This window comes from Pyxicephalus adspersus, chromosome 4 (genome assembly GCF_032062135.1).
Source record: "Pyxicephalus adspersus chromosome 4, UCB_Pads_2.0, whole genome shotgun sequence".
NCBI classification, from domain to species: Eukaryota; Metazoa; Chordata; class Amphibia; order Anura; family Pyxicephalidae; genus Pyxicephalus; species Pyxicephalus adspersus.
In genome coordinates, this window is record NC_092861.1 from 84542821 (window position 1) to 84569103 (window position 26283).

Sequence of the window (26283 nt, forward strand, 5' to 3'; positions counted from 1 at the left end):
CCTCCGTAGCAGAATTCAGTTTTCTGAAGCAACTGAACCTCTCAGTCTCACCCATATAATTAGGAATGGGGTCTGAGCTAACTCTCTTTGTTCTTTCTGGATGACCACCTGATGTGAAAAAATGGGGAAAGGGATGGCCCACCACTATACATAACAAATTGTAACTTTAAAATCATTTTCTTAAATCAAATATTTTTGCATTTACTGATAAAGTTATACACAATATAATGTTGTTTCCCATAGTCATGCCCTAATCAGGAAAGTTTACAGTAGAATGATTTAATGTTTATAAGTTTTGGCTATCTTGCACCTTCCAGGCATTGGGGAAACAAAATCATATAGACAGATCACCTAGGGTCCTCTCATTTATACAAAACCCTGATAGAAATAATAACTAGTAATAATAATAATAAGGTTATTTATTCCCTTCAAGGATTAGGGCCTACTAGAATCAATAAAAGTTTAAGTTTACAGGAGTTTAATTACATTATTTCAAAACTGTGCATATAAATAGCAATCATTGTACAGCAACCTACTGTATGTATCTGCAATAAGATTTACTGACATAACTTGTGACATTCTTAACTGACGTAGTTTAAGGAAGCTGTATACCTTAACAAGCATAAAATGTGTCCTAAATCCTAAATGTCAGGTTATGTTGAAAAATGTCAAGTCTATTACTGTTCAAACCACAATGCAAGTATCTGAAAACGGAATTAAGTACTTCTCCTATTCATAACATTCAATCCTTATATCAACCAATGTGCATTAAATAGGAGTTTCACATAGGTAGTTTCACAACCAGAATAAGAATATAGATTCTAAAATAATAATTTATTTAACTAGCCTCTGTTTAAATACCCAGCCAGGTTCAGGGGAAATTCAAATATATTTGCCTTATGCCTGGTTGGTTGTTACATGTGAATACAGTCACATAAATTGGCATCATTTGAGCTGGTGGGGAGTAAATACATCTGAAACTGCAAATTCCTTAAAGCGTTCGACTAATAAATACTGAAATTTTCATTTGTAATCTGTTGGTTTCTAACCTGGTCACATACATCATATCTCTTTTCCACACCACAAATATGATATATCGACCATACTTGATCTAGGTATATAAAATTACGGTTACGTAGTCACTGTATAAATAATGGTGAAGCTAAAGAGAATGTACTGTGTAAGTAGGTATAATACATTTATCCTTGGGTATATATTTCCTAGAAACTTGATGTACAACCTGTGCCCCTTTAGTACATGTGTACATTTAGTACAGAAAGTAACATTGCTATCATTGATTTTAAAGGGGCTGGTGATGGCAATATTCTCACAGTGTACAAAAAATAATAAAAACCCTTTCTTAGTCTGATGAAGTCAAATCTTTTAACTTTTTCTTCTTTTTTTTTAATATTTAGGACAGTTTTGGCATATTTCAGACCTACACTTGGATTTCTCTTATCACCTCACTGATGATCACACCCAAGTCTGTTTGTCCTCCAAGGGGGTTAATGCCTCAAACCCTGGAATTTTTGGGGACTTTCTATGTGATTCACCTTTTGGACTTATTTTATCAGCAATTCAATACATAAAAGATTCAGAGCAAAAAGTTGACTTCATGATATGGACAGGGTAATGTATCTATATATTGTTTGTGGATAACTTGCAAAGAAAGACAGTAGTAACAGATTTTATTTCAGATGTGATTTATCTACAGTAGACTTTGAAGTGTAAAGAACTGTATTGTTTTTATTCAAAAACTACGTGGTATTTATTTTCATTTAGTTTAGTTCAGAAGTACTATATTCAGATCACAGAACATATACTGATGTCAGCAGCAAAGTCCATGTTCCTGTCAATGATTTATTGTACCATTTCCACTATTCAACTGGTTAAAGCTAAACTCCAAACATACAATTATTATCACAAACCTAAACATCAATGGAGTCTATGGCGGACAACTATTTGCTTTAAAAGATTCCTAGATTGTAGCAAGCTTGGCGTTCTGATAACCAATTCCCTAATGCTTCTTCTGAGATGCCACTACTACTAGAAAAAGGTACTAGAAAAAGATAGTTATAGGGAGTATAGACCCTGTTTCTGTTTTAAGGAGTTTTTATTCTTTATTAAGAGGATACATTTTTGAGGTGCCCGATAACAGTTCTGCATGTTTTTGTTGGAGGTGTGAGGAAACCCACACAACCACGGGGTGAACATGCAAACTTTGTGTACATTTGTGTACATTGTGTACAAACTTTGTGTATCTAGTGGCTGACTGATATAGACGTGGGATTGTATCACAGCAAGGTGAAATGCTAGCTGCTTAGGGCTAACCTGCTTGTTGCCAAATCTCCTTGTGAAAGATTAGCAACAAGTGAAAAGCAGAAGTAATAAGTTCAATACACAAATGAGAGACTTTTGCCAGGAATAAAGCCTATTTGCAGAAGTATGTGGTTTATGGCAATGTTTTCACAGATCTGGAGTTTAATCAATTTGACGTTGAAGAATATTTATTACTCTTCTCAGTGAAAGGCTTCAAACAAGGTCATTACTATATTTTATGATAGAGAATAGTGTCAGGTCAGTGAAAGTAGGCAATATCTCTAGAGATGAATAAACCTGAGTACTTTTAGGATTCAGTTCATTGGCAGCAGGAACACTATATAGGCTGGATATATATATAGGACAATGAGCCTTCTTGTCAAATGCATTTAGATAAAAAATATAGAAAAGTATATTAAGTATTAGGAAAAATAGAAGGCTGAACTAAAAGCACACAATTACTTTCCTTCTGTAAACAAATAATTATCCCACCCCACAAATAATACAATTGAAGTATTTTATATATTGTTAAATATTAGATGTGACAATATTTATGAACATTTGTGGACCAATTGTGCAACAACTAAAATCAGCCACACTATTTTTAATTTGTATGTGCTCTGCTATAGAATGTGTGTAGTTTTAGCCATCAGGTTTAATATCCATTTTAGATTGTATGTGTATTGAAAATTTGAATTGTATGGTAGTGAAATGGTTAATATTGGCTTTATGCTTGCAACATGCCGTATAACAGATCCAAAGCAGAAAAAATACCCGTCTCAGCACTAACTAAGCATGTTTCAACCCTGTTTAAGCACTAATAAGCATATGTGACAGACAATCTTGCGGTCAGTTTAAAAACTCCTAATTCCAGTTTCCTTCTGAGTTTTCTGCATTCTCCTAACTACAGCTATGATCTGTTACCTAAATTGTTAAGTAGCTGTCAGCTGTCAAAAGTAGAATATGTGGAGCTGTCATTGAATGTGTTCTCTTTAAAATGCTGGTTGACTGGCTTTATGGCTTCAACAGTTCAGAGTCAGAATCCAGGAACACGACACTAGGACTGACTATCAGAGGAGAACCTGGATAATCCAACAAACCTGGAAAGAATTTCCTAAAATAATTTACTATTTGTTGGCAGATGTTTCAGTCGTGGAGTAAATCCATTCCAGTTTTGCTGGATCACCTACACCATTCTTGGAGAGCTTTAATAAATCAGGCTCATTGTCAGAAAATCAGAAATTCTTACAGTAATACTATACTTTTTCCAGGCAATACTAGAGAAACAAGGCAAATAGCTTTAAAAGGAGACATCAGCAATGGCATCTTAAACATTCCCTCCATTCCCCTTATTTCAGTTTTTACTAAATATCAATTTTCAATGTTGTTTATGCATGTTTTATCTAATTATAAAAAACACAAATAAGTAACCTATGTTTTTCTTCTACAGAGACAGCCCACCTCATGTTCCTGCAAATGAACTTTCTACAAAAATAGTGATAGAAGTCATTAAAAACATGACAACTACCATTCGTACCCTCCTACCAGACTTGCTTGTATTTCCTGCACTTGGAAACCATGACTATTGGCCACAAGTATGTTTTCTGTTCTGAAATGTAATGACAGATCAATTCTTACATCTCACTTAAAATGAACTAGTCGTCAAGGTATATATACCTTAACTAGCTTATGAATATTATATATCCTAGAACAATGTTTCTCAACTTTTTTAACATGGGGGAGCCCCAGAAAAGAACTTTCCGGTCTCTTTGGGGAACACCTGTATAAATACTATATCCAAAGCTTTCAGTACATTAAGGTGATGGTCAGTTGAAGTGAATGCCTCCTATGCTAATGGCCTGTGGGATGGCTGCTAACCTTACAGATGACCTGAAAGATCATTGGTATCAGTTAAACTGACCTGTGAAGCATAAGGTGCTCAGTTTTCAAGCAACCCCTAGCAAATCCCGGGGGAGACCTTGATTAAGAAACACTGTCTTAGAAGAATGACAGCAGTAAAATGATTATTGATTGGTTTGTCAGTAAAATACAGTTAAAAAGTTTGATGCAAGTTTAAGTGTTACAGATAATGGCTATTTTATACAAAAGTAACCACTGGATGTCATTAGGACTATGTACAAAGACTGACATATTATACTAACTTATTGGAGCTTCTTCTTGGCTGCCTCTCCAATGTAGCATATAAAGCTGGGTAAAGTAACTCTTTGGAGTTTGTGGATTTGACTTTATTTGAAAATGATTTGCTTTATTTGCTAATGTTTTAATGTACTGTATTTATGTCACACTTAAGCACATGAAGAATAGAACACACAGATAGTTTTAAAATATTACTCTGTCTAATCTAATCTGACAGAAGTCTCTTCTACCAACAAGTATCTGCCATTCCCTGCACTCTAATTATTATTATTATTACTGAAGTCCTAGTGTTTTTCACTATGGGATTTATGGGCAAATACACCGGTACCCATAAACTAACATCCCAAATATATGCCATGAATTAGGTATTCAATATTTGTCCTAAGTACAAGAGAAGTAAAACACAAATATACACAGAAAATAACTACCCATACATACATACTGCATAGTGTTAGGCTCTACCTAAATAATACATTTAAATTATATTGATTCAGGTAGACTTATATACAATATTAAATAGTTTGAGCTAAAACGTTCCTATGTGTGGTCATTTTACACTTACTGATCTAACATAATGTTTGATTTAAGATCACCTCTGCTTCATTTGTTTTGGCATTCACAGCAAAATAGAAGGGAACTCTGCTGTACACATTGATGCATGTTATTAATGAGATCCTGGGGGAAAGAAACAAGAAAAATCAGTTGCTTTCTAAATTATGCAGCAATGTTGAATCATGTGGTTAGCACAGGCAAAGAATAAATCAAGCCTTTAGGTACCAGTATAATGAAAATGTGAGGAGAGAGCGACATGTCTAAAGCTAACTGTTACTATTAATATTGTTATTAATATTATTAATAATAAACAAGATTTATATAGTGTCAACATATTATGCGGCGCTGTTCATTAAATAAAGACTATTTAAAGTATATACCTACTGAGCCCTTTCATGCTGTTACATACATTGCAAGGACTTTAGCAAACATGGCTGCCAACACCCATGAATCCCATGTGCTTGTTACTTCCTGCAGCCGATTAACTTAGCCCAGTTCTTAGTGGGAGGGTATTTCTTGATTCTTTCCTGATTCAGAAAATTTTAGTAAGCTAAAGAGTCAGCTGTCAATACTAAAAAAAGCTATTTTATGTCATACAATTTTTTTAAAATAAGTTCTCATTAAATGTTCATATAGTTTTATCTTCAATTTGAATTTTTTTTTTTTAAAAAAGGACTTTTGGATATGAGAAATTTCCTAAATGAAGGTTTTTCACATTGTATTATTAGGATCAGTTGCCTGTATCAGGCAGTGAAGTCTACACAGCAGTTGCAGAGTTTTGGAAACCCTGGCTGTCTGAGGAAGCTCTCACCACTTTCCGAAAAGGTAGGATGTACATTACTTGTGTTCATTTGGTGGTTTGACATTGTGGGTCCTTAATTTTTGACTTTGCCAAAGAAAGAAACAGTAAAAAAAGTTGCAATTGCCAAGTTTACACAATTTGCTACTCATACTGGCTTCCTGTTGATTTATGTTTTGACTGACCAACAAAAGGGAACATATGGCAAGGGGGAAAGAAAAGTCACAGACAGCGATTCTATTTGATATGTAGGAAAATTTTATGACATAGGCCATATCAGTGCACACGAAATATGGGTAAAGCAATATTTAACTATTGGGCCTGATTTATTCAAACTTTCCAAGGCTGGCGAAGATACACGTTCATCATTGAAGCAGGGTAATCAAAACCTGGAGCAAACCTTGAATGGATCTGGTCCAGGATTTAAAACATCCTCTCCAGCCTTGGAGAGCTTTAATAAATCAGGTCCAATATGTCTCCCTAGGCAGACTTGCACAGTGATGTTCTTCTCATTTTTTTTTCCTAGTATAAACTTGTATGACAATATGTTACAGAAGGTTGCCTGCAGCATACTTAGGGCCTGTGCTGATTAACTTTGGCAAACACATCATGAGATCAGTTTAAGATGCTTTTAAAATATTTAGACTAGGAGTTAACCTGCATTTTACCAGGTTTATCTTTGTCTATACTCTTATAACCTTGTATGTGGAAAGAAGGAGTTTTGCTGCACACAAATGCCATTGACACTGGCCTCCTACATCTAGAGATACATATACACATACGTTACTTGTATTTCCCCTCCTATTGTGTGAGACTACCTCCACCTCCTAGACTGTAAGCTTTTCGGGGCAGGGTCCTCCCCTCCTGTGTCTCTGTCTGTATCTGTCATTTGAAACCTCTATTTAATGTACAGTGCTGCGTAATATGTTGGCGCTATATACATCCTGTTTATTAATAATATTAATAATAATAATAAAATACAAGCTTCATTCTTTTTTGAAGTATAACATATTTTGCTGAAATGCAGCTTCATTGTGTTCTTCAAAATCCTTTATCTTTGCACCTGGTCAAAAGTACATACCGTATGTAGCCAATACTATATTCAGTTTAACAGAAGAGCTCATTAGCAGGCAAGCTGCATAGTCTTCTGGAGTTTGAACTCCAGGTCTACAAACAAGCAGGAAAATACAAATAAGCAACAATGTTTCGGCAAAATGAAAAATGTATATCTAATTGAATTGAAAAAATAAAAACCCTTAAGCACCATAAAAGTACTTTTCTGTGGGTTTTGCCTAGTGACTATGTAAAAAATTACATTAGGACTGTCCATTAAAGTTTACCAGTTTTGTTCCCCTGATATGTTTTGTTCCCCTGAAGATGTCAAGGGCTGAGTACTATAAAAAGATAGTAATTATGGATTGGAGTATGGAAAGTAATTATATAGGTTATGACAGAATAGTGAGAATATTGCTAATTGAAGGAACGCTCTAAAGCTGCTGTCTTTCCTGCCCTCACAAGCTAGATGGGCTTTATGTGTTGCTAATTCAGATATTCCTGTCCCCTTTGTTCCTAAAGAAGCGGATTTAATCAGCGAAACGCGTCATTCCTCTGTTTGAGGCAACCTAGACAGGAATCTCTGTTTGTGTGTGCTTCACATTTTTAAAGTTTTAATGCTGTTTTTATTGATGTCTAAATAAAGTTATGTTTTTGATTTATATGTGTATATTCTGCGATAATTGGCCTTAAAAGTCCCACAATGCTGAGGTCTTTCCTCAATTTCTTGTTTTGTGATTTGATAAATTAGGGATGTGGCCTTGTCCTTATTAGTAGATTGGTGAAACCCAAATAAGTGTTACACAGCCAGCTATATTGGCTCTATAGACCTAATTTATTAAAGCCCTCCAAGGCTGGAGAGGTTACACTTTTATCACTAAAGCTGGGTGATCCAGCGAACCTGGAACAGATCTGGTCCAGAATTAAAAACATCCAATCCAGGTTTGCTGGACTGATGTGAAGTGTGTCCTCTCCTTCCTCTGCAGAGCGTTAAAAAGTCAGGCCCTTTGCGTAGTGATCACACCTTGTCTAAGAAGTTTTTATTGGAACCATTCCTGTGACCGATTCTATTCATAACAACAGAGGACCAAGCATTTACATTCCCCACCCTTAATCACTGTCGCTTGAACTATTTGCTTTGTGATAATGTATAGATAAAATCATGTTGCTCACTTTTTTTTTTTTTTTTTAATCAACAGGAGGTTACTATTCTCAGATTTACAAGACAAACACATCTGCTATTCCCCTGCGAATCATCAGCTTAAACACAAATCTGTATTACTCTCCCAATAAAGAGACATTTAACATTACTGACCCGGCAGATCAGTTCACTTGGTTGGAAGAAACATTACAGTATTCTCGCCAAAACAATGAAAAGGTAAAGAGATATTAAAGTTTTTATAACTGATTTGATAGTGTAACGTAACCCCGCACTGTTTTTTATAAATATGACAGGAATTGCATATCTATACCAAAAATGTACATTAGAAAAAGGTAACCTGCAAAGGATCTTCTTATATGGTGCATAGTAATCACAAACAGGGAAATGGCAACACCAGATAACCAGTATTCATTATCTATTTGTAAAAAGGTATGATATTAATATAGAATTTTATTTTATTTTTTTAGCCAGTATATATATATATGGACAACATATTAAACAGTGTTTTACAAAGTCCATAGTCGTATCACTAATTGACTCCTAAAGGGACCGACAATCTAATGTATCATATCAATTAATAATAGAAAAATGGGAAAATACATTTGTCCCAAATGCATTATAATTTCCCCGGCCGTAGTAATCAGGATAATTGAGACCAGTTTGATTATTGTGAATTAGTGCACAATTAGGTTATGACTGTTCTTCCTCACTTTATTGTTTGCTTTTTTAACATATACATATTGTTGTTTAGGTATATATAATTGCACATGTTCCTATTGGATACCTACCATTTACAGAAATGATACCTGCAATGAGAAGCTATTTCAACGAGAGGCTGGTGGAGATTTTTCGTACCTATAATGACATTATTGCTGGACAATTTTACGGGCATACTCATCGTGACAGTATTATGGTTGTTCTGGATAAAAAAGGTGACTTGCTATGGAAAAATGCCTTTAATTATACTTCATTGCATTTTGTGATTTGCTTTATGACTCTATCTTTCACTAGAACCACAATTACTTTACATTGAACAAAATAAACTGACATCTAAAGAAAATCTTTTATAATTACTAATATCAGTGTAACTATTGATTTCAGAGAACCCAGTCGGATCTGTCTTTGTTACTCCGGCTGTTACACCTATTAGATCTGCAGCAGAGAAGGAGTCCAATAACCCTGGATTCCGTCTATATAAGTATGACACCAACTGTTACTCTTTACTGGTGAGTACAAAAAATGCATCACATACATTACACAAGTTGTCCACATGCTTCTATTTCTGAACTAAATTTGAAATGAACTGATTTATATACTGCAGAAAACAGTGCATGTCTGTAACAAAGATCAAAGACTTTGACATGAATAAGGCTGAACACTCTTCCCCATGGGAAGGGTTCCTGTACAGCACATCTCCCACCCCAGCAGCCCCATGTCAGATTAAGTAAAGTGATTTACATACTCCAGGTATTTTTGTTTCCACAGCCAAGGAACAAAGGGAAGGTAAGTATGTGTTGCAGGACAAAATGTCATTTAAGCAAACCTAGTTAGTTTGTCCTACATGGGCAAAACATAGTTTCTCCTTATCTTAAAAACGGTATATGAGCATTTAGTGAAAAAAATAAATACACAACTGGATACAGTTACACTTTCTCTCAGTTCAGCAAAGGTTTTGTGACAGGTTTACAAACTCTTTGCAACCCCTGCACCAGCAGGCAAATGTACAGATTTTTCTGCAGTCTGCAGCAGATTTTTTTTTTTTCACTGTAGAGGAGACACATATTCTCTCTAAATAGACCTATAATTAAGTGGTCAGTGTGATATTGGGGATAACATTAATGTCTGAATAATGTCTTAAATGTAAAGTAGCCTCTCTTAACAGACCAGGGTCATAAATTTCCCCTTATCAGATATTTCTGTATCTGACAACCAGCATCCTTCCAGACCCTCTAGTTCAGTGGTCCCCAACTTTTTGCACGTCGCAGACCGCTAAATGCATAGACTCCAGACCGGCCATGCGTGGGGAGCCGTGTGTCACTCACAGGGTAAGAAACCTCCTCCCAGAGTGATGTCATGTCCAGAGACACAACCCGCCTACTGCCCCTGCGATGTCCAGGAGAGACCTCTGGGAGACGTGGTCCGGTTCCATCTAAGCACGCAGTCTACCTGTGATATTTGGTTGGGCAAGGGGTAACAGAGTGGTTAACCTTGCCCCATGACGGCCCTTCTCAGCCTGCTGGTGTGTGGACTGTTGCTGAGTGTGCTGGAAAGTCTATGCACAGGAGTGCAGGCTGAGAGAGGGTGTTTGTTTTTGTACAGCTATTTTTTTAAAAAAAGTAATCTATGAGTCAAGCTGTAGCATTTGAGTAAATAGGTTGCACAATCTGTTTAGTGTCCCTTTCTTTGGCTTTGCACAATTGTCCCTTCTGTACACTATTCACAATTTTCTATTATTCTATTCACAATATTTACATGGTATTGATTATCCTATATTGTTATCACATCTACATGTTTGATTTACCACAGAAAACATCACATGTAGTGTAATCTGTAAATTTCTGCTTTAAAAAATCACATAAATATAGAAAGCCATTTATACATTCCTAACTGAGCTCAACAGTTGACACTTTATCACCATCTCAAATGCGTCCTTATTCTGCTTTCCTCAACACTTTCAGAAACTTACTATTAACATTAGCTTAAAGTTAGAAAGAAAGAAACAAACCAGTGTATTCATTTATGGGAGTTGCATTTTGCAATCAAAATAATAAAAATATCAATAATACAGTAATTTACACTAGTTTCTAACAAACATTGCAAATAAATCTTTAATAATGTATAAAATTTCAAATCATTAATGTATGAATTATTAGGGAATAAAAATACTGTAAGCATAAGCTTTTGAGAACTGTGGCTATTTTGTTGAAACAACCGCAAACTATCTTTTGACATGTCTGTTCCCATGATGCAGACCAACTTCTCTTCTTTTGTTCAGTAAATGGCTGTCAGTTTCTATTAGGGGCTCATACATGGGCAGAAATAAGCAAATATGTTAACCTTCTCAGTTGTTATTAACTATATATGTACTGAAATACAGAAAGCAAATCCTTGGACTCCGTGGATTTACTAGGTATTCACCTATGAATCAACTGTAAAAGATTTTATAGAAATGTATTTCATGTGAATGCTACAGTGAATTGTGAATAAAGGAAAAATCTAAAACATACAGCAGAGAACCAAGGTACACCACTGTGCCTGGATACCTGAATGCTGCTGATACAGTGACAGATTCCCTGGCTGCCAATACAGCACTGGTCAGATTATTTGCATTTGTAGAATCTGTTAATGACTCCTATAGTGGATGAATAGGACATTGTCTACTGTATGATCAGTGACTTTGAAATTAGGTTAAAAACTTGACAGGTATTTACCTGTATGGTCACCTAACCCCTACCCTTCTCCCAGCAATTTTGGTGACAATACTATGTTCAGGGGATTTGAAATTGACTCAGAAATTTGCAAACCATTTCATTGCATTTCAATACTATTCTTGCATTCCCTCCAAAATTTGGAATCTTTGATGAAGTTTTTAATTTAAAAATGTCTCAATAAATTTTCACAATAAATCCATATAAGTATTTATTTTAGGAAGTAGTGTAACTCTAAGAATATTTACAAAACTGTGTTGCTTAACCCTACGCCACCTTTATGTTTCCATTAAAATTAATGTCATGATAGGGATTGTTAGGTTAAAATATATAAAGTGCGGAGGTGAGGGTCTCTCGGTAAGGTAAAAATGGACAGTTGGATCAAGCCAGTGGGGTGCAGCTGGGGACAAGGGTGAAATTTTAGTCAAGCCATACACCAAATTTAGTCATACACCTAACACTCCCTCCCCTTTTTTCATATGAAACAGTTGAAATTATTATAGTGACTGATGCTTGATATATAAAAGGCTGTAATAAACATTTAAAATCCATTTTGCATAGTCTGCTAATTTCATTGAAGAGTAACAATGTAAAGGGGACAGATAACTGACAAATCCAGCAGTCATATGTGGCAGGCAGGAGACAGTGGGAAATCACATGGAAACACCAATACAACAATAATAGTCCACAGCTACATGTTCAAAATAAAATCATATTTAGAGTATAATCCTATAACTAAATAAATACAATAATGATTTTGCTTTCTTTTTTAGGATCTATGGCATTACTATTTAAATCTCACTGAAGCAAACCTAAAAAAAGAGGCTACCTGGAAGCTGGAATATATTATGACCAAACTGTACAACATAAAAGATATCAAACCTGAAAGCTTGTATAAGCTTGCCAAACTATTTCAAAAGCCTGAAAGTATTGAATTTCAAAATTACTACAGGAACTTTTTAGTAAACTTTGATGCACCTGAAGGTTGTGATAGAACATGCAAAAAGAGGCAATTATGTGCCATACTACATGTAGATGCAAGCTCCTATTTTCATTGCATTGCAAGTATTTCTGAACATGATACAGATAATATATCTAATTCTTTAATGACTGAATAGAAATATTAGCAATTAGAATGGTATGAGAACACCTAATGAAAAAAAACAATATTAACATCTTCTGATTTGGAATATAGCCAATCATTTGCATTATTTTTGTTTTTAATATATTTTACTCCTGTTGTCAACAGGACCATACAAGAACCTCATTGCCAATATTTAACATTTCCCTCCATAAACTACCAAACAGCATTATGAGAATTATGAATTTAACTTGTTTTGGCTTAATGATGGACCCAAGCTCATTCATCCCAAGCCACATAATATTGATATCATCGCCTTTAAAAAAGCAAACTATATGGTTGTCATGCTGATTCAATAGTTTAAATGCTTTCTAAAGTACAGGCCGGGTCAGAAAGAGAAAAGTTTTAAGCCAATAGCAACCAGGAAACTAGCATTTTTAAAAAACAACTGTAAAGGAAGCAAAATGTCAAAACCAGTCAGTCCAAAGAAGTAACTTTGCTCTATAATGCTACATGACTGCTGTTTTTATAAGGTTTATTGTCATGCCCTACATCTGATAATCTGGAGTAACAATCCACCTTGCCTCTGCAAACCACAAAAAAATAGAAACTTTTGCACTGTAAGCGTGTTTCAAACAAAACAATGTGAATGTACTTCTGTTTAGCTGTGGTTACGTTTGAGGGGTAAGCTAAACTGAAACTGTTAGCAAAGTCAAAATCAAAGCATATTTATGTCCTAATAATACATTACTTTCTCTTTTTGCTCTTAAATTGTTTGAATTGTTCAAAAAATGTTCAACTATTTCTCATAATTCTCCAATATCCCTTCGTATGTCCTTGATTCCTGTGGTTACAATTCATGCTTTATTTAGAATCTCATTATTGTAGCCACACAATTGTGATGTAGAGATGAGATTATAAGTGTAAACATCCATAACACACAATTTAAGAAATCATGGGACATGTAGTTTTCTTATAGGCAGAAAGACAAAGTGGCAGCAGGTTCCTTCTAGTTTTCAGCAAGAAATTGTGAAAATAACCAGCAAATACGATACTCATAAATGATTGCTTGTTGCCTATTACTATTTCTTAACTGTGACTTTAGATCTCTTTTAATCACTAATGCTTGGACTTTGATGTTGTCTGATGTATTTGTGGGAAAAAAAGGAAATTAAAAGAAAAAAAAACTTAAGTTTCCTTCTTTGCTTTTATTACAAAGACTAATATGGGATTTGATAATACAATGAATACAGTAGCAAAAGGAAAGGTACAGGATGTAGAAGATACATCATAGAAATGTAGTTGTTTTTTTTTTTTAAAATCTTTTAAGTTTAAAGTCCTAAACAGATGTACTGATGATAGATCATGGTAGCTGCACACAAACAATTGTAATCATCTTGGGTGAAAATCTAGCCTATGTATTGTTGTCCCCTGATGTGGTTTAGCAATTTATTGTGGAGAATCACTGAACAACCGAGCAGGTGAGTGGGGGTTCAGGTTCAGGTACAATGTCAGATAATATAAGGTAATAACTTAAGGTAATAGCAAGTTTCTTCAACACTGTCTTCGGTAACTGTGGGGAGACCCATAAACATGTGTTCTTCAGGTGTAAGTAACAGATGGGCAATCTAAACAAAGAAAATCAGATTGAAATAGAGAAAAAAAAACATTTTTGTAACATATATTAAATGTAGCACAGACACATGCATGTATACATATTACAGTGTTATGCCAAGAATGAGTCATGCTATATAACATATCTGGGGACATTGTTAATATTTGTGCCATTTACATATCATTGACTTGTGACAGTTATACACTAGACTAGTGATCACAAATGTACAAGGGTCAAAGGATATATTCTCTGTCTATTATATCTGCCTGGAGTTCAGCTTTAAAGCATTTGGCTGTCTTTTATAATCACTGGAACAAGCATGCAGCTTGAATTGATCTTCACATCTATTTTAAAAACAGAATATACCAAACTCTTGATCAGCCCAATATTTGAAGATAAATAGCATTCAGCAGTAGCATTTTTTTCAGCCCAGATTTCCTAAAATAATTCTCAACAATTAAAATGTAGCCTAACATACTATTGTCTCTTAAGAGACACTCAGTAGTACAATACAAGATATGAGCACTGAACAAAATACCAATGATGATGGAAGCCTCAGTGTGGTAGTATCCATCCGGCTGTCTTGCCTTTTCCATTGAGCAAAGGTCAAGTCGTGACAAAGTTTCTTCTCCAAAACATTGTTTCCTGAAGGTTCTGTACAAACTAGGGTAAATTTCAATTCCCTAAAATAGAAGGAATTACATTTCACTTTAAAGTGTGTAGATGTATACAACAATGGAACTGTAGATATGCATATAGAGTCAGGTTATTATTTGGGTACAGCTCTACACCCTACACCATAAAAGGTCATATCTAAAGAACAATTCTATCAATAACAAGGGCTAAGCCATACATAGGGTAACAATGTATCAAAATATTATGCTGTTTCAAAAGACAACCTCTCTGAAAACTTAATACTAACCATTTCACCATTTGTTGGTATAATATCTAAATGTAATAAATGGGTAATTAATTCTTCACACTTTTTTGTCTAGGGACAAAATGAGGTGCTGGACAAATGTCATTTGAGAGTGTAAAATATTTTAAATATGGGATGAATGATATTTGAATTAGCAAACCTCTTCCCGACAGTGACTAAAAGTACTTCCTATACTAAGCTACCTAAAACATCTCTTGCAAGCACTTTGCTTCGCCAACAGCCTATATTCCTTTAGTAAATCAACCCCAATGTTTTTACCGCAGCTGTGGTATGACCTTGCAGTAACCAGAAAGCAACCTATATCCTGGCCTGGAGTTACCATATTATTCAAAACTCTAAATAGATGGTGGACAGGTAAAAGGCAGACACATTGCCATAGAAGGTATTTCAATAATATCACAGAACAAACATTACTTGTGACAAAGTATAGGCTTTAAGTGTGTAGCATGAAATAAACATTATTACAAAAATGTAAAATAATACCTTAATTATTTTCCATAAATGACTTACCTGCTCTTGTAACTCTGGTGCACTTTCCATCTTCATAAGTGTCAAATGTGGTATAGAGCTTTTGTTTACCACTTTAAAAAGTTCTTTTTCTTTGAATGTAATTTTTAAAGTGTCTAAAAATTAGTGACAGAAAATAATGTTAAATCAAATGTACAACTATATCTTCGGGGTAAGCTATACAAAAAAGATGTACATGGTGCCATGTCAATAAATTGAGTATAATGTTTCACCTACTGTAATAGAATAGAATATAAAAACATACCAAAATGTATAAAACATATTCTGTTTATCAAACACTAAGTATAATCAAGAAAAAACATAAAATGAAATAGTAGGTTGTGCCAATTCCGCTGAGGTCTTCACTTTGCTGTAGTCAGCAAGTGTGCACCCTGTGTATCTTCCTCCAGATGTAGGAAACCCCATTTGACACTTGTTCTATGCTGATTTGCATTTAGAGAGACACTGCTGAAAACTCTTATGTTCAGCGTGTGTAGTAAAGCAGCCCTTTAGTGCAAGTGACTACAGCAGCTCTCAAGGCAGTAATGCTGCAGTAAATTTACTGCAGACTAAATAACATTGGTATGCTGTCTAAGGATGGTCCAATGACTGGTAGGATCACCAGGAATTTCTTCTACCGGTATGAAGCAAAGGGTTTTAGGAAATGTAAACAGTGCACTTTTGTTTCCAATAAAGAATTACATAATAAATTGTATTTTTTGGGTATGCTTATATATGTATTTATTGGGATATTTACACTGGTGGAATACTTTTATTGAAGTTTTTTACATTCAGGAGACTTGCCTTTGTTCCTAATTGGTGCAAGCTTATGATAGGAATAAGGGTAACAATGGAATGTAAAGCAGAGAAGAGAAATTATAAAGCAGTAAAGGTAAAAGAGAGATAGCGCATAGTATTGTAACTAATGCAAAAATCTACAAAATCTACTTCTTATTTTATAAAGACTTATAACTTAATGATTAAAATTGCACAACTACATATTGTAGACACTAGGTGGCCTCAAAGTAATGTAGCTTAGATTTCTGCTTTATTATTGTAGTTGTGTTTTTGGGCACTAGATGTCCTTAGCCTGTTTTAATATGATTGTATATGACCTAAATGATTGTATATAAAAATGCTTAATATTAAAAATAATAATATTATTATTATTATTATTATTATAATTAATATTATTAAACAGGTTTTTAATAGCGCCAACATATTACACAGCGCTGTACATTAAATAGGGGTTGCAAATGACAGATATAGACAGTGGAGGAGGAGAGGACCCTGTCCCGAAGAGATCGCAACTTAGGAAGTGGGGTATAGAATTTATTATTGACTTGGAAAAAAAGTTTGCACCTTCAATATGGATAAAACACCCTTCTGTCATCATCTGCTGGATTGTTCCCTTATTGTTGGTTATATTAATATATTTATTGATTCCTAGGACAGAAACACTCAAAAGATTGCACCATTCCTCTCTATAGAATATCACAGTACAGGCACAGCAGATAAATAACATCACTATGAAGGATATAATCATGGTATGTAAGAGCAGTGAGGGACAGTAGAAAAAGGTAATTTATAGGAACGTGCATGTGTTTTTTAAACACTGCTGATCATAACAACATTAATCATGGTATGTAAGAGCAGTGAGGGACAGTAGAAAAAGGTAATTTATAGGAACGTGCATGTGTTTTTTAAACACTGCTGATCATAACAACATGCACAACTTCTGTAAATGCGTGCGGCACAGTGGATCAAAGATTAGCATTAGACCTTTACAGCGCTAGGTTCCAGATTTGAATCTCAGCTAGGACACTATTTGAATGGAGTTTGGATGTTTTCCTCGTGTTTGTGTGGGATTTCTGCAGGCACTCTGGTTTCATCCCAAAAACATGCAGTTAGGTTAATTGGCTTCCTCCCCAAATTGACCTTAGACTGTAATAAAGACATATGACTATGGTAGACACATTAGATTTAAGCCCCTTTGAGGGACAGTTAGTGACATGACTATGGAGTTTGAAAATATGCTGGGTAATATGTTGGTGCTATATAAATACAACAAATTAATAATAATATGTGTTTATACTGGCCCTCTTCTACTAGATGAAGCAGCTTTTTACCTATTCCACGCCAAATGCTATTTATGAAGCATCTTGGGAATATAGCAACAAGATACTGGACTAATGGGCCTACTTGGAACACAAAACCTATTTAACACCTATTTTTTTTATTTATATACGACATATTTTTTTAGTAGCATGCTCTTACCTGTTATTTCTTTAAGCTTAGCTTTAGACGGATCGTCAGCTATCTTTGCAAAGACAACTTGATTATTAAAATCAGATACACCAAGAAACCGCAGGACCAGATCTTTTCCTTGCAGAATATGCTCAATCTTTGCCTTGCACTCCAAAAAGGCATCAATTGCTCTGGAAAAAAAAGAAACCTAAAAATGGCAACAGATGTATACTTATCCCATCTGCACTCCCAATTCCACCCCCCCACTGCAAGCAGTAGGTAATTGGGTGATTGTGTAAATCTCCTTTTTCAAATGACTAATGGCATGGCAATTGCAAATGACACATGTACTGGCTTCTCAGACACAAGCAATGTCTCAGAGGGATGGGTAGAAAATCCTCACCCCTTCTCACCTAACGTGGATTCACTGGTAGGTTATCCAGGACATCTCCTGGCTTCATTGGAGAACAGAACATAGGTAAGAATGTGATGCTACAGGAGTGAGCCCGAGTATACTTTCCTTTAGCCTTGTTACACCAGAAGCCAGCAAAGGTCCTTTTTCATCCATATTACTGGTTGTAGGCCTGCATTGTAGTTGATGATAACAGTACCTGCACCCCTGTCCTGGAGTGGCTAATAAAAGGAAATCAATCAATAGCTTTTATGACTGCAGCATATGTCATACTTACACACTGACATCTTCTTCTCTGGTTATGTGCATCAGGCAGAGCGTAAGATGAAATGAGCCCTTCTTTTTCATCACTGATGAGAATCTATCATCCTTCTGTACAACACTATCTTGAAAAAGGTGAATGTTTTCAAGAATCTGAAAATGAAAATAAAGTGACATTTATTTTCTTTCACTCAGTTACATAGTAAGTCTGGTTAAAAAGGACAACAGTCCATTAAGTTCAACCCCTAGGCAAATAAACACATCCCAGATATAAAACCCTATGGACATAGTTGATCCAGAGAAGGCAAAAAAAACCTTGCTATATTTTGTTTCAACAGAGGAAAAAAAATCTTTCCTGATTCCATGAGGCAATCAGATGTTCCCTGGATCAACAAACTATGTTATCTCTACTTTAAATCCTTAATACCAAGTAATATATCTGTGCTTCTAGAAAAACATCCAGCTTTTTCTAAAAGCAATCTATAGAAACTGCTGAAACTACTTCCTGATTGATGCTAGTCCACATTTTCACAGACCTTACAGTGAACATAATATGAATAATTGGGAAAAGAGTTCTTTATATGGACCGTTTATATATTTATACAGGGTGATCATACCCCCCTAAACATCTCTTCTCAATGGAGAATAGATTCAGTTCAGGTAATCTCTACTAATAGCTGATTTCATCAATTCCTTTTATTAGTTTAGTTTTGCCATTCTCTGCACTCTCTCCAATTCCACAATGTCATTTTTGTGAACTGGTGCCTAAAACTGGACTTCATATTCCAGATGTGATCTGACCAATGCTTTGTACAGGGACAGGATAATGTCTCCATCTCTGCAGTCTATTCCACTTTTAATACAAGCCAGCTTTAAATATTGCAGCTTGGCATTGCATGCTGTTATTAAGTCTATGATCCACCAGACCCCCCATATCCTTTTAAATTCGGAAGAGTATTACATTACTCTGCCAGTCACTACAGCACAGGCACTCGACAATGATAATTGGATAATTTCCCACGGTACACCTGAAGATCTCACACGGCACACTAGTGTGCCACGGAACAGTGGTTGAAAATCACTGCCCTAGGCAAATAAACACATCCCAGATATAAAACCCTATGGACATAGTTGATCCAGAGAAGGCAAAAAAAACCTTGCTACATTTTGTTTCAACAGAGGAAAAAAAATCTTTCCTGATTCCATGAGGCAATCAGATGTTCCCTGGATCAACAGTCTATGTTATCTCTACTTTAAATCCTTAATACCAAGTTATATATCTGTGCTTCTAGAAAAACATCCAGCTTTTTCTAAAAGCAATCTATAGAAATTGCTGAAACTACTTCCTGATTGATGCTATTCCACATTTTCACAGACCTTACAGTGAACATAATATGAATAATTGGGAAAAGAGTTCTTTATATGGACTATTTATATATTTATACAGGGTGATCATACCCCCCTAAACATCTCTTCTCAATGGAGAATAGATTCAGTTCAGGTAATCTCTAATAGCTGATTTCATCAATTCCTTTTATTAGTTTAGTTTTGCCATTCTCTGCACTCTCTCCAATTCAACAATGTAATTTTTGTGAACTGGTGCCTAAAACTGGACTGCATATTCCAGATGTGATCTGACCAATGCTTTGTATAGGGGCAGGATAATGTCTCCATCTCTGCAGTCTATTCCTCTTTTAATACAAGCCAGCTTTAAATATTGCAGCTTGGCATTGCATGCTGTTATTAAGTCTATGATCCACCAGACCCCCCATATCCTTTTAAATTCCTGACTCCCCCAAATGTTTCCCCCCTAGACAGTATGAAGCATGCATGTCGTTAGCCTCCAAGAACATACCTTTACATTTCTCAATGTTAAATGTCATTTGCCACTTGGTTGCCCAATCAAACAGTACATCCAGGCCTGCTTGTAGATTATAGACACCCTGTATGGATTTAATTCCATTTCATAGTTTGGTGTCATCTGCAAACACAGAAATTGTACTTTTAATCCCAAACTCTATATCATTTAAAAAGATGTTAAACAATAAAAGTCCCAACACTAAACCCTGGGCTACACCACTAATAACCTCAGACCATTCAGAGTATGAATCATTATTCACTACTCTCTGACTCTCTGGATGCGGTCTTTAAACCAGTTCTCTATCCATTTACAGATTGACTTTTCTAAACCTATCGACCCTAACTTGCATATTAACTGCCTGTGGGGTAATGTGTCAAATGCTTTAGCAAAGTCCAAGTATACTATATCAACTGCTATTCCACTGTCTACCTGTTTACCGTATTTTTCGGCGTATAAGACGCACTTTTTCTTCCCCAAAACTGGGGGAGAAAAGTGGGTGCGTCTTATACAGCGAACACAGTTTTAAAAATAATTAAAATTTCACACTCACCCGATACCGCGTTCCCGCGATGCTTGATATAAAATATTTTACTACAGTATTTGGTTCAGAATCTTTTTTTTCTAGATTTTCCTCCTTTAAAATTGGGTGCGTCTTATATGCCGGAGCGTCTTATACGCCGAAAAATACGGTACTTACTTCCTCATAAAAACTTTGGTCTTTCTTGAATCCATGCTATCACTTGAAATATTATTTTCTAGCAGAAACTCATCCATGTGGTTCTTTATCAAACTCTATAGGACCTTTCCAACTATGGACGTTAAACTTACCAGTTTGTAATTAAAGAGCCTCTAAAAATTAGAAACATTGGCTTTGAAATAACTGAGCTCAGCTCTTTGAGGACACATGGATGTAATCCATCAAGTCCTTGTGCTTTGTCAACCTTAATTTTGCCCAACTGTTTCTCAATCATATCAATTTTGAGCCATTGTGGCTCATTTAAGGCAGTGACATTGCTTTTAGCAATTTGTACTTCAGCTCTGCCATTTTCCTTTGTGTACACAGAACTAAAAAAAAAATTGTCTAGTAAATTGGCCTTTTGTTCATCCCCAATGACCAACCCAGAGGCATCCTTTAAAGGGCCTTTATGCTCAGATCTGATTTTTTTGCTATTAATATATTTTAAAAAATGTTGGGGTTTACCCTACTTTCCTTTGCAATCTGTCTCATTTTGAAGATTTGCACATTTTATCTCCTTTCAAAATCTTTTGTTATATTCTTATAGTTTACAGTTCTACCCTATGTAACTTCATGCTAGCATTGCACTTGAAATAAATGTTCATGAATGTATCAGTTCCTTTGTTAGAGTAATTGCAGGCCTATTGTAACACTGGCTCTCCTTCTCCAGAGTTCACTGAGCTTTCCAAACCATGCTAGTGGTAGGAAACTGACATCTCTTGCAGCAGAAGTAAGGAGGAGGGGCTGCTCTTTCTCCAACTGGATCTCACACCTGCAGAAGACCCAGTGTGGCACACCTTCAATGCAGCTAATACTAACAAAATCAATATCAGCATAACATTTAGGTTTGGGCTAAAAAACCCAGTTAGCAGATGGGTTTCTGACATTTACAATCTCCTTGTCTATCTTTTTAATCAGTATGGTTCACCTATAAACTCCATTACAAGATATCTATCAACGGTAATGTTTTGCTACTTGGTGTAATTTTAGCCTTATGATTTAAGATACTCAAAGAAGTCTATTTATAAAGCAGTTAATCTGACATTCACTGAAACATTCCCTGGTGGATAATCACATGGACCTGGAAACTTCTTCACCATGGAAATGTTTCAGTGAATGTCAGGTTCACATCCCAAAGACAGTGAATGTTTGGTAAGTGTTTGGGAGTGAGCAAAGATTAGTAAATATTAGGCAGTGAATATGATGCCATATTTTCACTAAAATTGGACATTACTTATTATACCAAGTAGTGGGGGACAGACAAAAAATACAATACCTACTTGCTCATCATTATCAATACACATAGAGCATATGATTAAAAAATAAAAAGACTGGGCAGAAGTATACTGTGAGCATGGCAATTATTCTTTGAGCAATATATTGGTGACCGTGCCTGCACCCAGCACTTACATAGGAGTATTATATGGTACAATAACACTGGGGGACAATTTTGAACAAATTTTTTGTTGACTTCAATTTTTAAGCTTACTTACACTAACATAGGTATGCTGATTCTGAAAGTGCAGTTAGTTTTCTTCTATCACGTTAGGATTTTTCTCTACCACTATTGCGATTACTGTAGCGTGGGTTTTTTAGGCTATTCATTTACATGCAAGACAGTGTGGTTAGAGGTTGTGCACTGCTCTACATAGTAAAGTGTTGGGCCCCTCATAAGGTGTGCAAACAGTGTGTTGAGGGTTTATGGATGTGGACAAATGGAACACGTGATAAGAAGCCACTTGGTATACTTATGGTTTGGCGAGAGCCAGGAGACCATTTCAGTGACTGTTACTTTTGTATAATGCAAACTTCAGGATATAACGAGAAAAATAAATGTAACATAGAGTATCCTAGTCTACATGATGGCTGACTATTGTTGGAGCATCGGGCGGATTGTCCTAATACTGAACGCTCCAGGAAAAGCTATAAGCATAAATTTTACCTAACCCCTTACCCGAATAATTTTCAAATGTTTTACTGTAAAAAATGTCATAAAATACCAATAAATCCTTTGTATGAACAAAAGACATTTAAATAAACAAAACATTCAAGTTATTATTTCATTATTTTTTTCATTGTATGTAAACTTTTTATGTTAAAAAAGTGTATCGTAAAAACTGGATGTGATAGCATAAAACTGGATTTCTGGATTCACCACCAAAAATTAGTAAAAAACAAGTGTAAGATCTAACTTAACAAAAAATGTGTTCCCTAGTATAATTTTTACCTTTTCATTTGTAATAGGAAGAGAAACAAAATAATTGGCAACTGCACGCCTTTTTTTCTTTTTTTTACCACTTGGATTCGAAAACATGTTTAGTTTCTTTTGTCCTTTTTTGTGTTCCTAAAAAACAAAAAAATAAAAAGTTTAGAAGTAGTGTAAAGCGCATCAATGTGTTGTACTGATGTTCTTAAAACCTTTACAGTTTTCTTGCTATAGACACAACAGCTGGTGTTGGTTTGCTATGATAAAAATAAGGTAAAAAATCAACCATCAAACAAGCAGCTGAATCAAACCTGTTTCATGACAGCAGGGTATATTAATTTTACTTTTTGTCAACTCCATTCCATACGACTTAAAGAGGAACTATACTCAAAAACGAAAAAAACAAAAACAAAAACACACTTACCTGACATTACGCAGCGCTGTACAGAGCCCATAGCTGTCTCTCAAAGCCGCTCACACTCTAATGTCCCTACCTCAGTCATATGTCTTTATTACACTGTAGGGTCAATTTTGGGGGGAAGCCCCTTCCTAAATGCCTCACTTATTCCCTGACATCATCACATTGCTGACCTTGTTCCAATAATATTAATATTATTAATATTATTATTAATAATAATAATAAACAGGATTTATATAGCGCCAACATATTACACTGCGCTGTACATTAAATATGGGTTGCAAATGACAGATAAGACAGTGATACAGGAGGAGAGGACCCTGCCCCAAAGAGCTTACAATCTAGGAGGTGGGGGAAGTAACACACATCTAGTTAAGAATAGTAATAAAATAGTAATACAAGACGTGTTGTTATGTGGTTTTCCCTGTATGATATGTACAAAGAAAAGTATATAGCTGGCACACATACATTTACAATATTGCAGCCCACCCTTGTTAATAATTCCTATATATAAAATAATACATTCTGTGCGCATAGCATTTGTTTCAATGTAGTAAATAAAGCCCTAGAAATGGTATGAAGCTTGCTGCTCCCCATTAATGCCTATTTGTATACATGTCTTTTACACGTGTCCTTGCACAAGAATCTTTGTACACAATCTGTTTGCACACTGCAAACCATGACATTCCAGATTGTGGGCGGGGCTACATATTTATCCCAATGGATCCTCCAGAAGATAAAGAGGATGGAGCAGCACTGTGAGCACTTCTTCCTGTCTAGCAATGGTCTAAGGGACATGGGAGACCTTACCTATTGTGTCATTACCCGGGCTGCGATGACAACAAAGCTGCAGCTTCCTTTGTGGCTTCTGTTTTACTGCACATGCGCAGAAGGAATAGAAAGCTGAAGAGAGCAGACTCGAGAATAACAAACTGTGATGTCATTGCTTTTCACTGACACGTTAAAGTGAGCTGGTGATAGAGAACATTTCAACCAATGAGGGGTTTACCATGGTCCTCAAATAAAATTGTGAAGTCACCAATTAATATAGCAAGCATGTAGAGGGAAAGTTGCCCTGTAATTGGGAGAACTTGCTAAGGGGCTGATAGACAACAGCAAAGGGAAGTGGAGAAAATTGACTGATAGTATGTACCTGAAATGAAGAAAAGAGGAGAGGTAGGTCAGGGTGGACACCTTGTGTATGTACCACCACCTGTCATGTTGCCAGGTCTGCATTCTTCCTTTATTGTAACATGCAGCTTAGAAATAGAGTCAAAGGGTGAAAGGGTCTTGGTTGTTAAAAAACTAGATAGGAGAAAGTTGTGGAGGGTATAATGCTGTAGACAAATCTGGAAATCCATAGCCCATAATAGAAATGGGGTGAAATGTATGAGTGAAGTGAATGGGGTACATAGCTCTTGTTCATAGAAGGAAGAAAGAAAGGTAGTGATGGGAGGAAATGTCATCAGAAAGATTTAGTTGAATAGAAAGCTGAAGCAGAGACAGAGCAGGTGTATGTTGGAGCTGAGAGATGTGGGGTTAAAAGATTGAGAATGAGGACAGGTATAGTGAGTACAGAGGATATAATCCATTATGGCAGACAATTGTAGTAGTAATTCATAGGAGCTAAGTAAGCAATTTGTCTAACAATAGCAGTAAGTGACCTGCTAGGGAATTAGAGCAGCAGTAGCACAAACAAAAGTCCATGAAAATAGCAGTTGTCACAAAGGCGTGTATTGCTGCCCAGAAGCTTGTATATAGAGTTTCAGGTGGATAATAATTCAAACATATATTCCAAAACTGCTGGAAAGGGGAATGCCAGCTATAGGCATCGTGCATACTGCGAGCCAAAGCGATTAGGTAGACCACAATGTTGCAGGGAAAATTTCTTGGGATCAATGTACATTCAGCTGTCTTGTGGCTATATCATTCTCTTCCAACCCCTCTGTCAATATCTTAAGCTACGTACACACTTCCAATAATTATCGTTGGTAAACGAACGACGAACGATCCTGCACGATATCTGCGAACGATCGTATAGCACCGATGCTGTACCTACAGATAACGACACGATCGTTCGCAGATATTGTACACACGATAGATGCGATCGTTTGAACGACACAGGAAGTGACGTGCACCACAGGAAGTGAATAAAGTGTACGAACGTTCGGATCAAACGAATGACATTCACCACACTGTTCCTTTCTCCCTATGTGCAATATGTTCTTCAAAGTGTTCTCAAGGAAGAAGAAAGCTGCTCTGGCTTTGGTATGTTTGCTTGAAGAGGAGGAGGTTGAGAAGAAGAAGCGGCGAATGTGGTGTCCGGAGGAGACGATAGAGGTGGAAGGTAGGATATCGGTATATGGTTATAACAAAAAATATATAATTTTCTAAATATGACAAATAGATTATTTTTAAATATAGTGCAAATAGGCTTTTGATTTCATTTTTATGCAGAGTTGATTCTGGTTTCCCCTGCAGAGGAGGTAGTACAATCTGTGCTGGAAATTGAGCCACGTATGTACCCAA

General features: G+C 35.7%; 2 protein-coding genes across 4 annotated transcripts; one reads left to right on the forward strand and one right to left on the reverse strand.

Annotated features, from left to right (window-relative positions):
* Positions 1-1415: 1415 nt before the first annotated feature.
* SMPDL3A (sphingomyelin phosphodiesterase acid like 3A) lies at positions 1416-13743 on the forward strand (the record flags this gene model as incomplete). The annotated part of the gene is given in 7 exon segments (XM_072408840.1): positions 1416-1629; positions 3770-3914; positions 5757-5853; positions 8080-8258; positions 8794-8974; positions 9144-9268; positions 12244-13743. Coding segments are annotated over 7 exon segments (1286 nt in total), but the record flags the coding sequence as incomplete, so codon positions are not given.
* Positions 13740-24657, reverse strand: LOC140328916 (A-kinase anchor protein 7-like). Of its 3 annotated transcripts, XM_072408842.1 has the most exons (8): positions 24565-24583; positions 23358-23474; positions 20389-20514; positions 18550-18686; positions 17891-18051; positions 15617-15729; positions 14705-14849; positions 13740-14179 (listed from the first exon to the last, which is right to left on the reverse strand). In XM_072408842.1, exons 4-8 carry the CDS (start codon positions 18618-18620, stop codon positions 14154-14156), a joined length of 516 nt encoding a protein of 171 aa, XP_072264943.1. In that variant the 5' UTR covers positions 18621-18686; positions 20389-20514; positions 23358-23474; positions 24565-24583; the 3' UTR covers positions 13740-14153. The 3 variants fall into 3 exon arrangements, with proteins under 3 accessions (XP_072264943.1, XP_072264942.1, XP_072264944.1); XM_072408841.1 differs by lacking the exon at positions 20389-20514 and having other exon boundaries at positions 24565-24657; XM_072408843.1 differs by lacking the exon at positions 23358-23474 and having other exon boundaries at positions 24565-24632.
* Between the last annotated feature and the right edge of the window lie 1626 nt (positions 24658-26283).

What these genes read in the sequence shown, in the direction of transcription:
- LOC140328916 (XM_072408841.1), bottom strand. Translation starts at nt 23,444, where the DNA reads ATGTTTTCGAATCCAAGTGGTAAAAAAAAGAAAAAAAGGCGTGCAGTT. An exon ending in TTCCTATTACAAATGAAAAG is followed by an intron (nt 18,687 to 23,357) that starts GTAAAAATTATA and finishes TTTCATTTTCAG; the next exon opens with ATTCTTGAAAACATTCACCT. An exon ending in TGAGGCTTCCATCATCATTG is followed by an intron (nt 14,180 to 14,704) that starts GTATTTTGTTCA and finishes TTCTTTGTTTAG; the next exon opens with ATTGCCCATCTGTTACTTAC.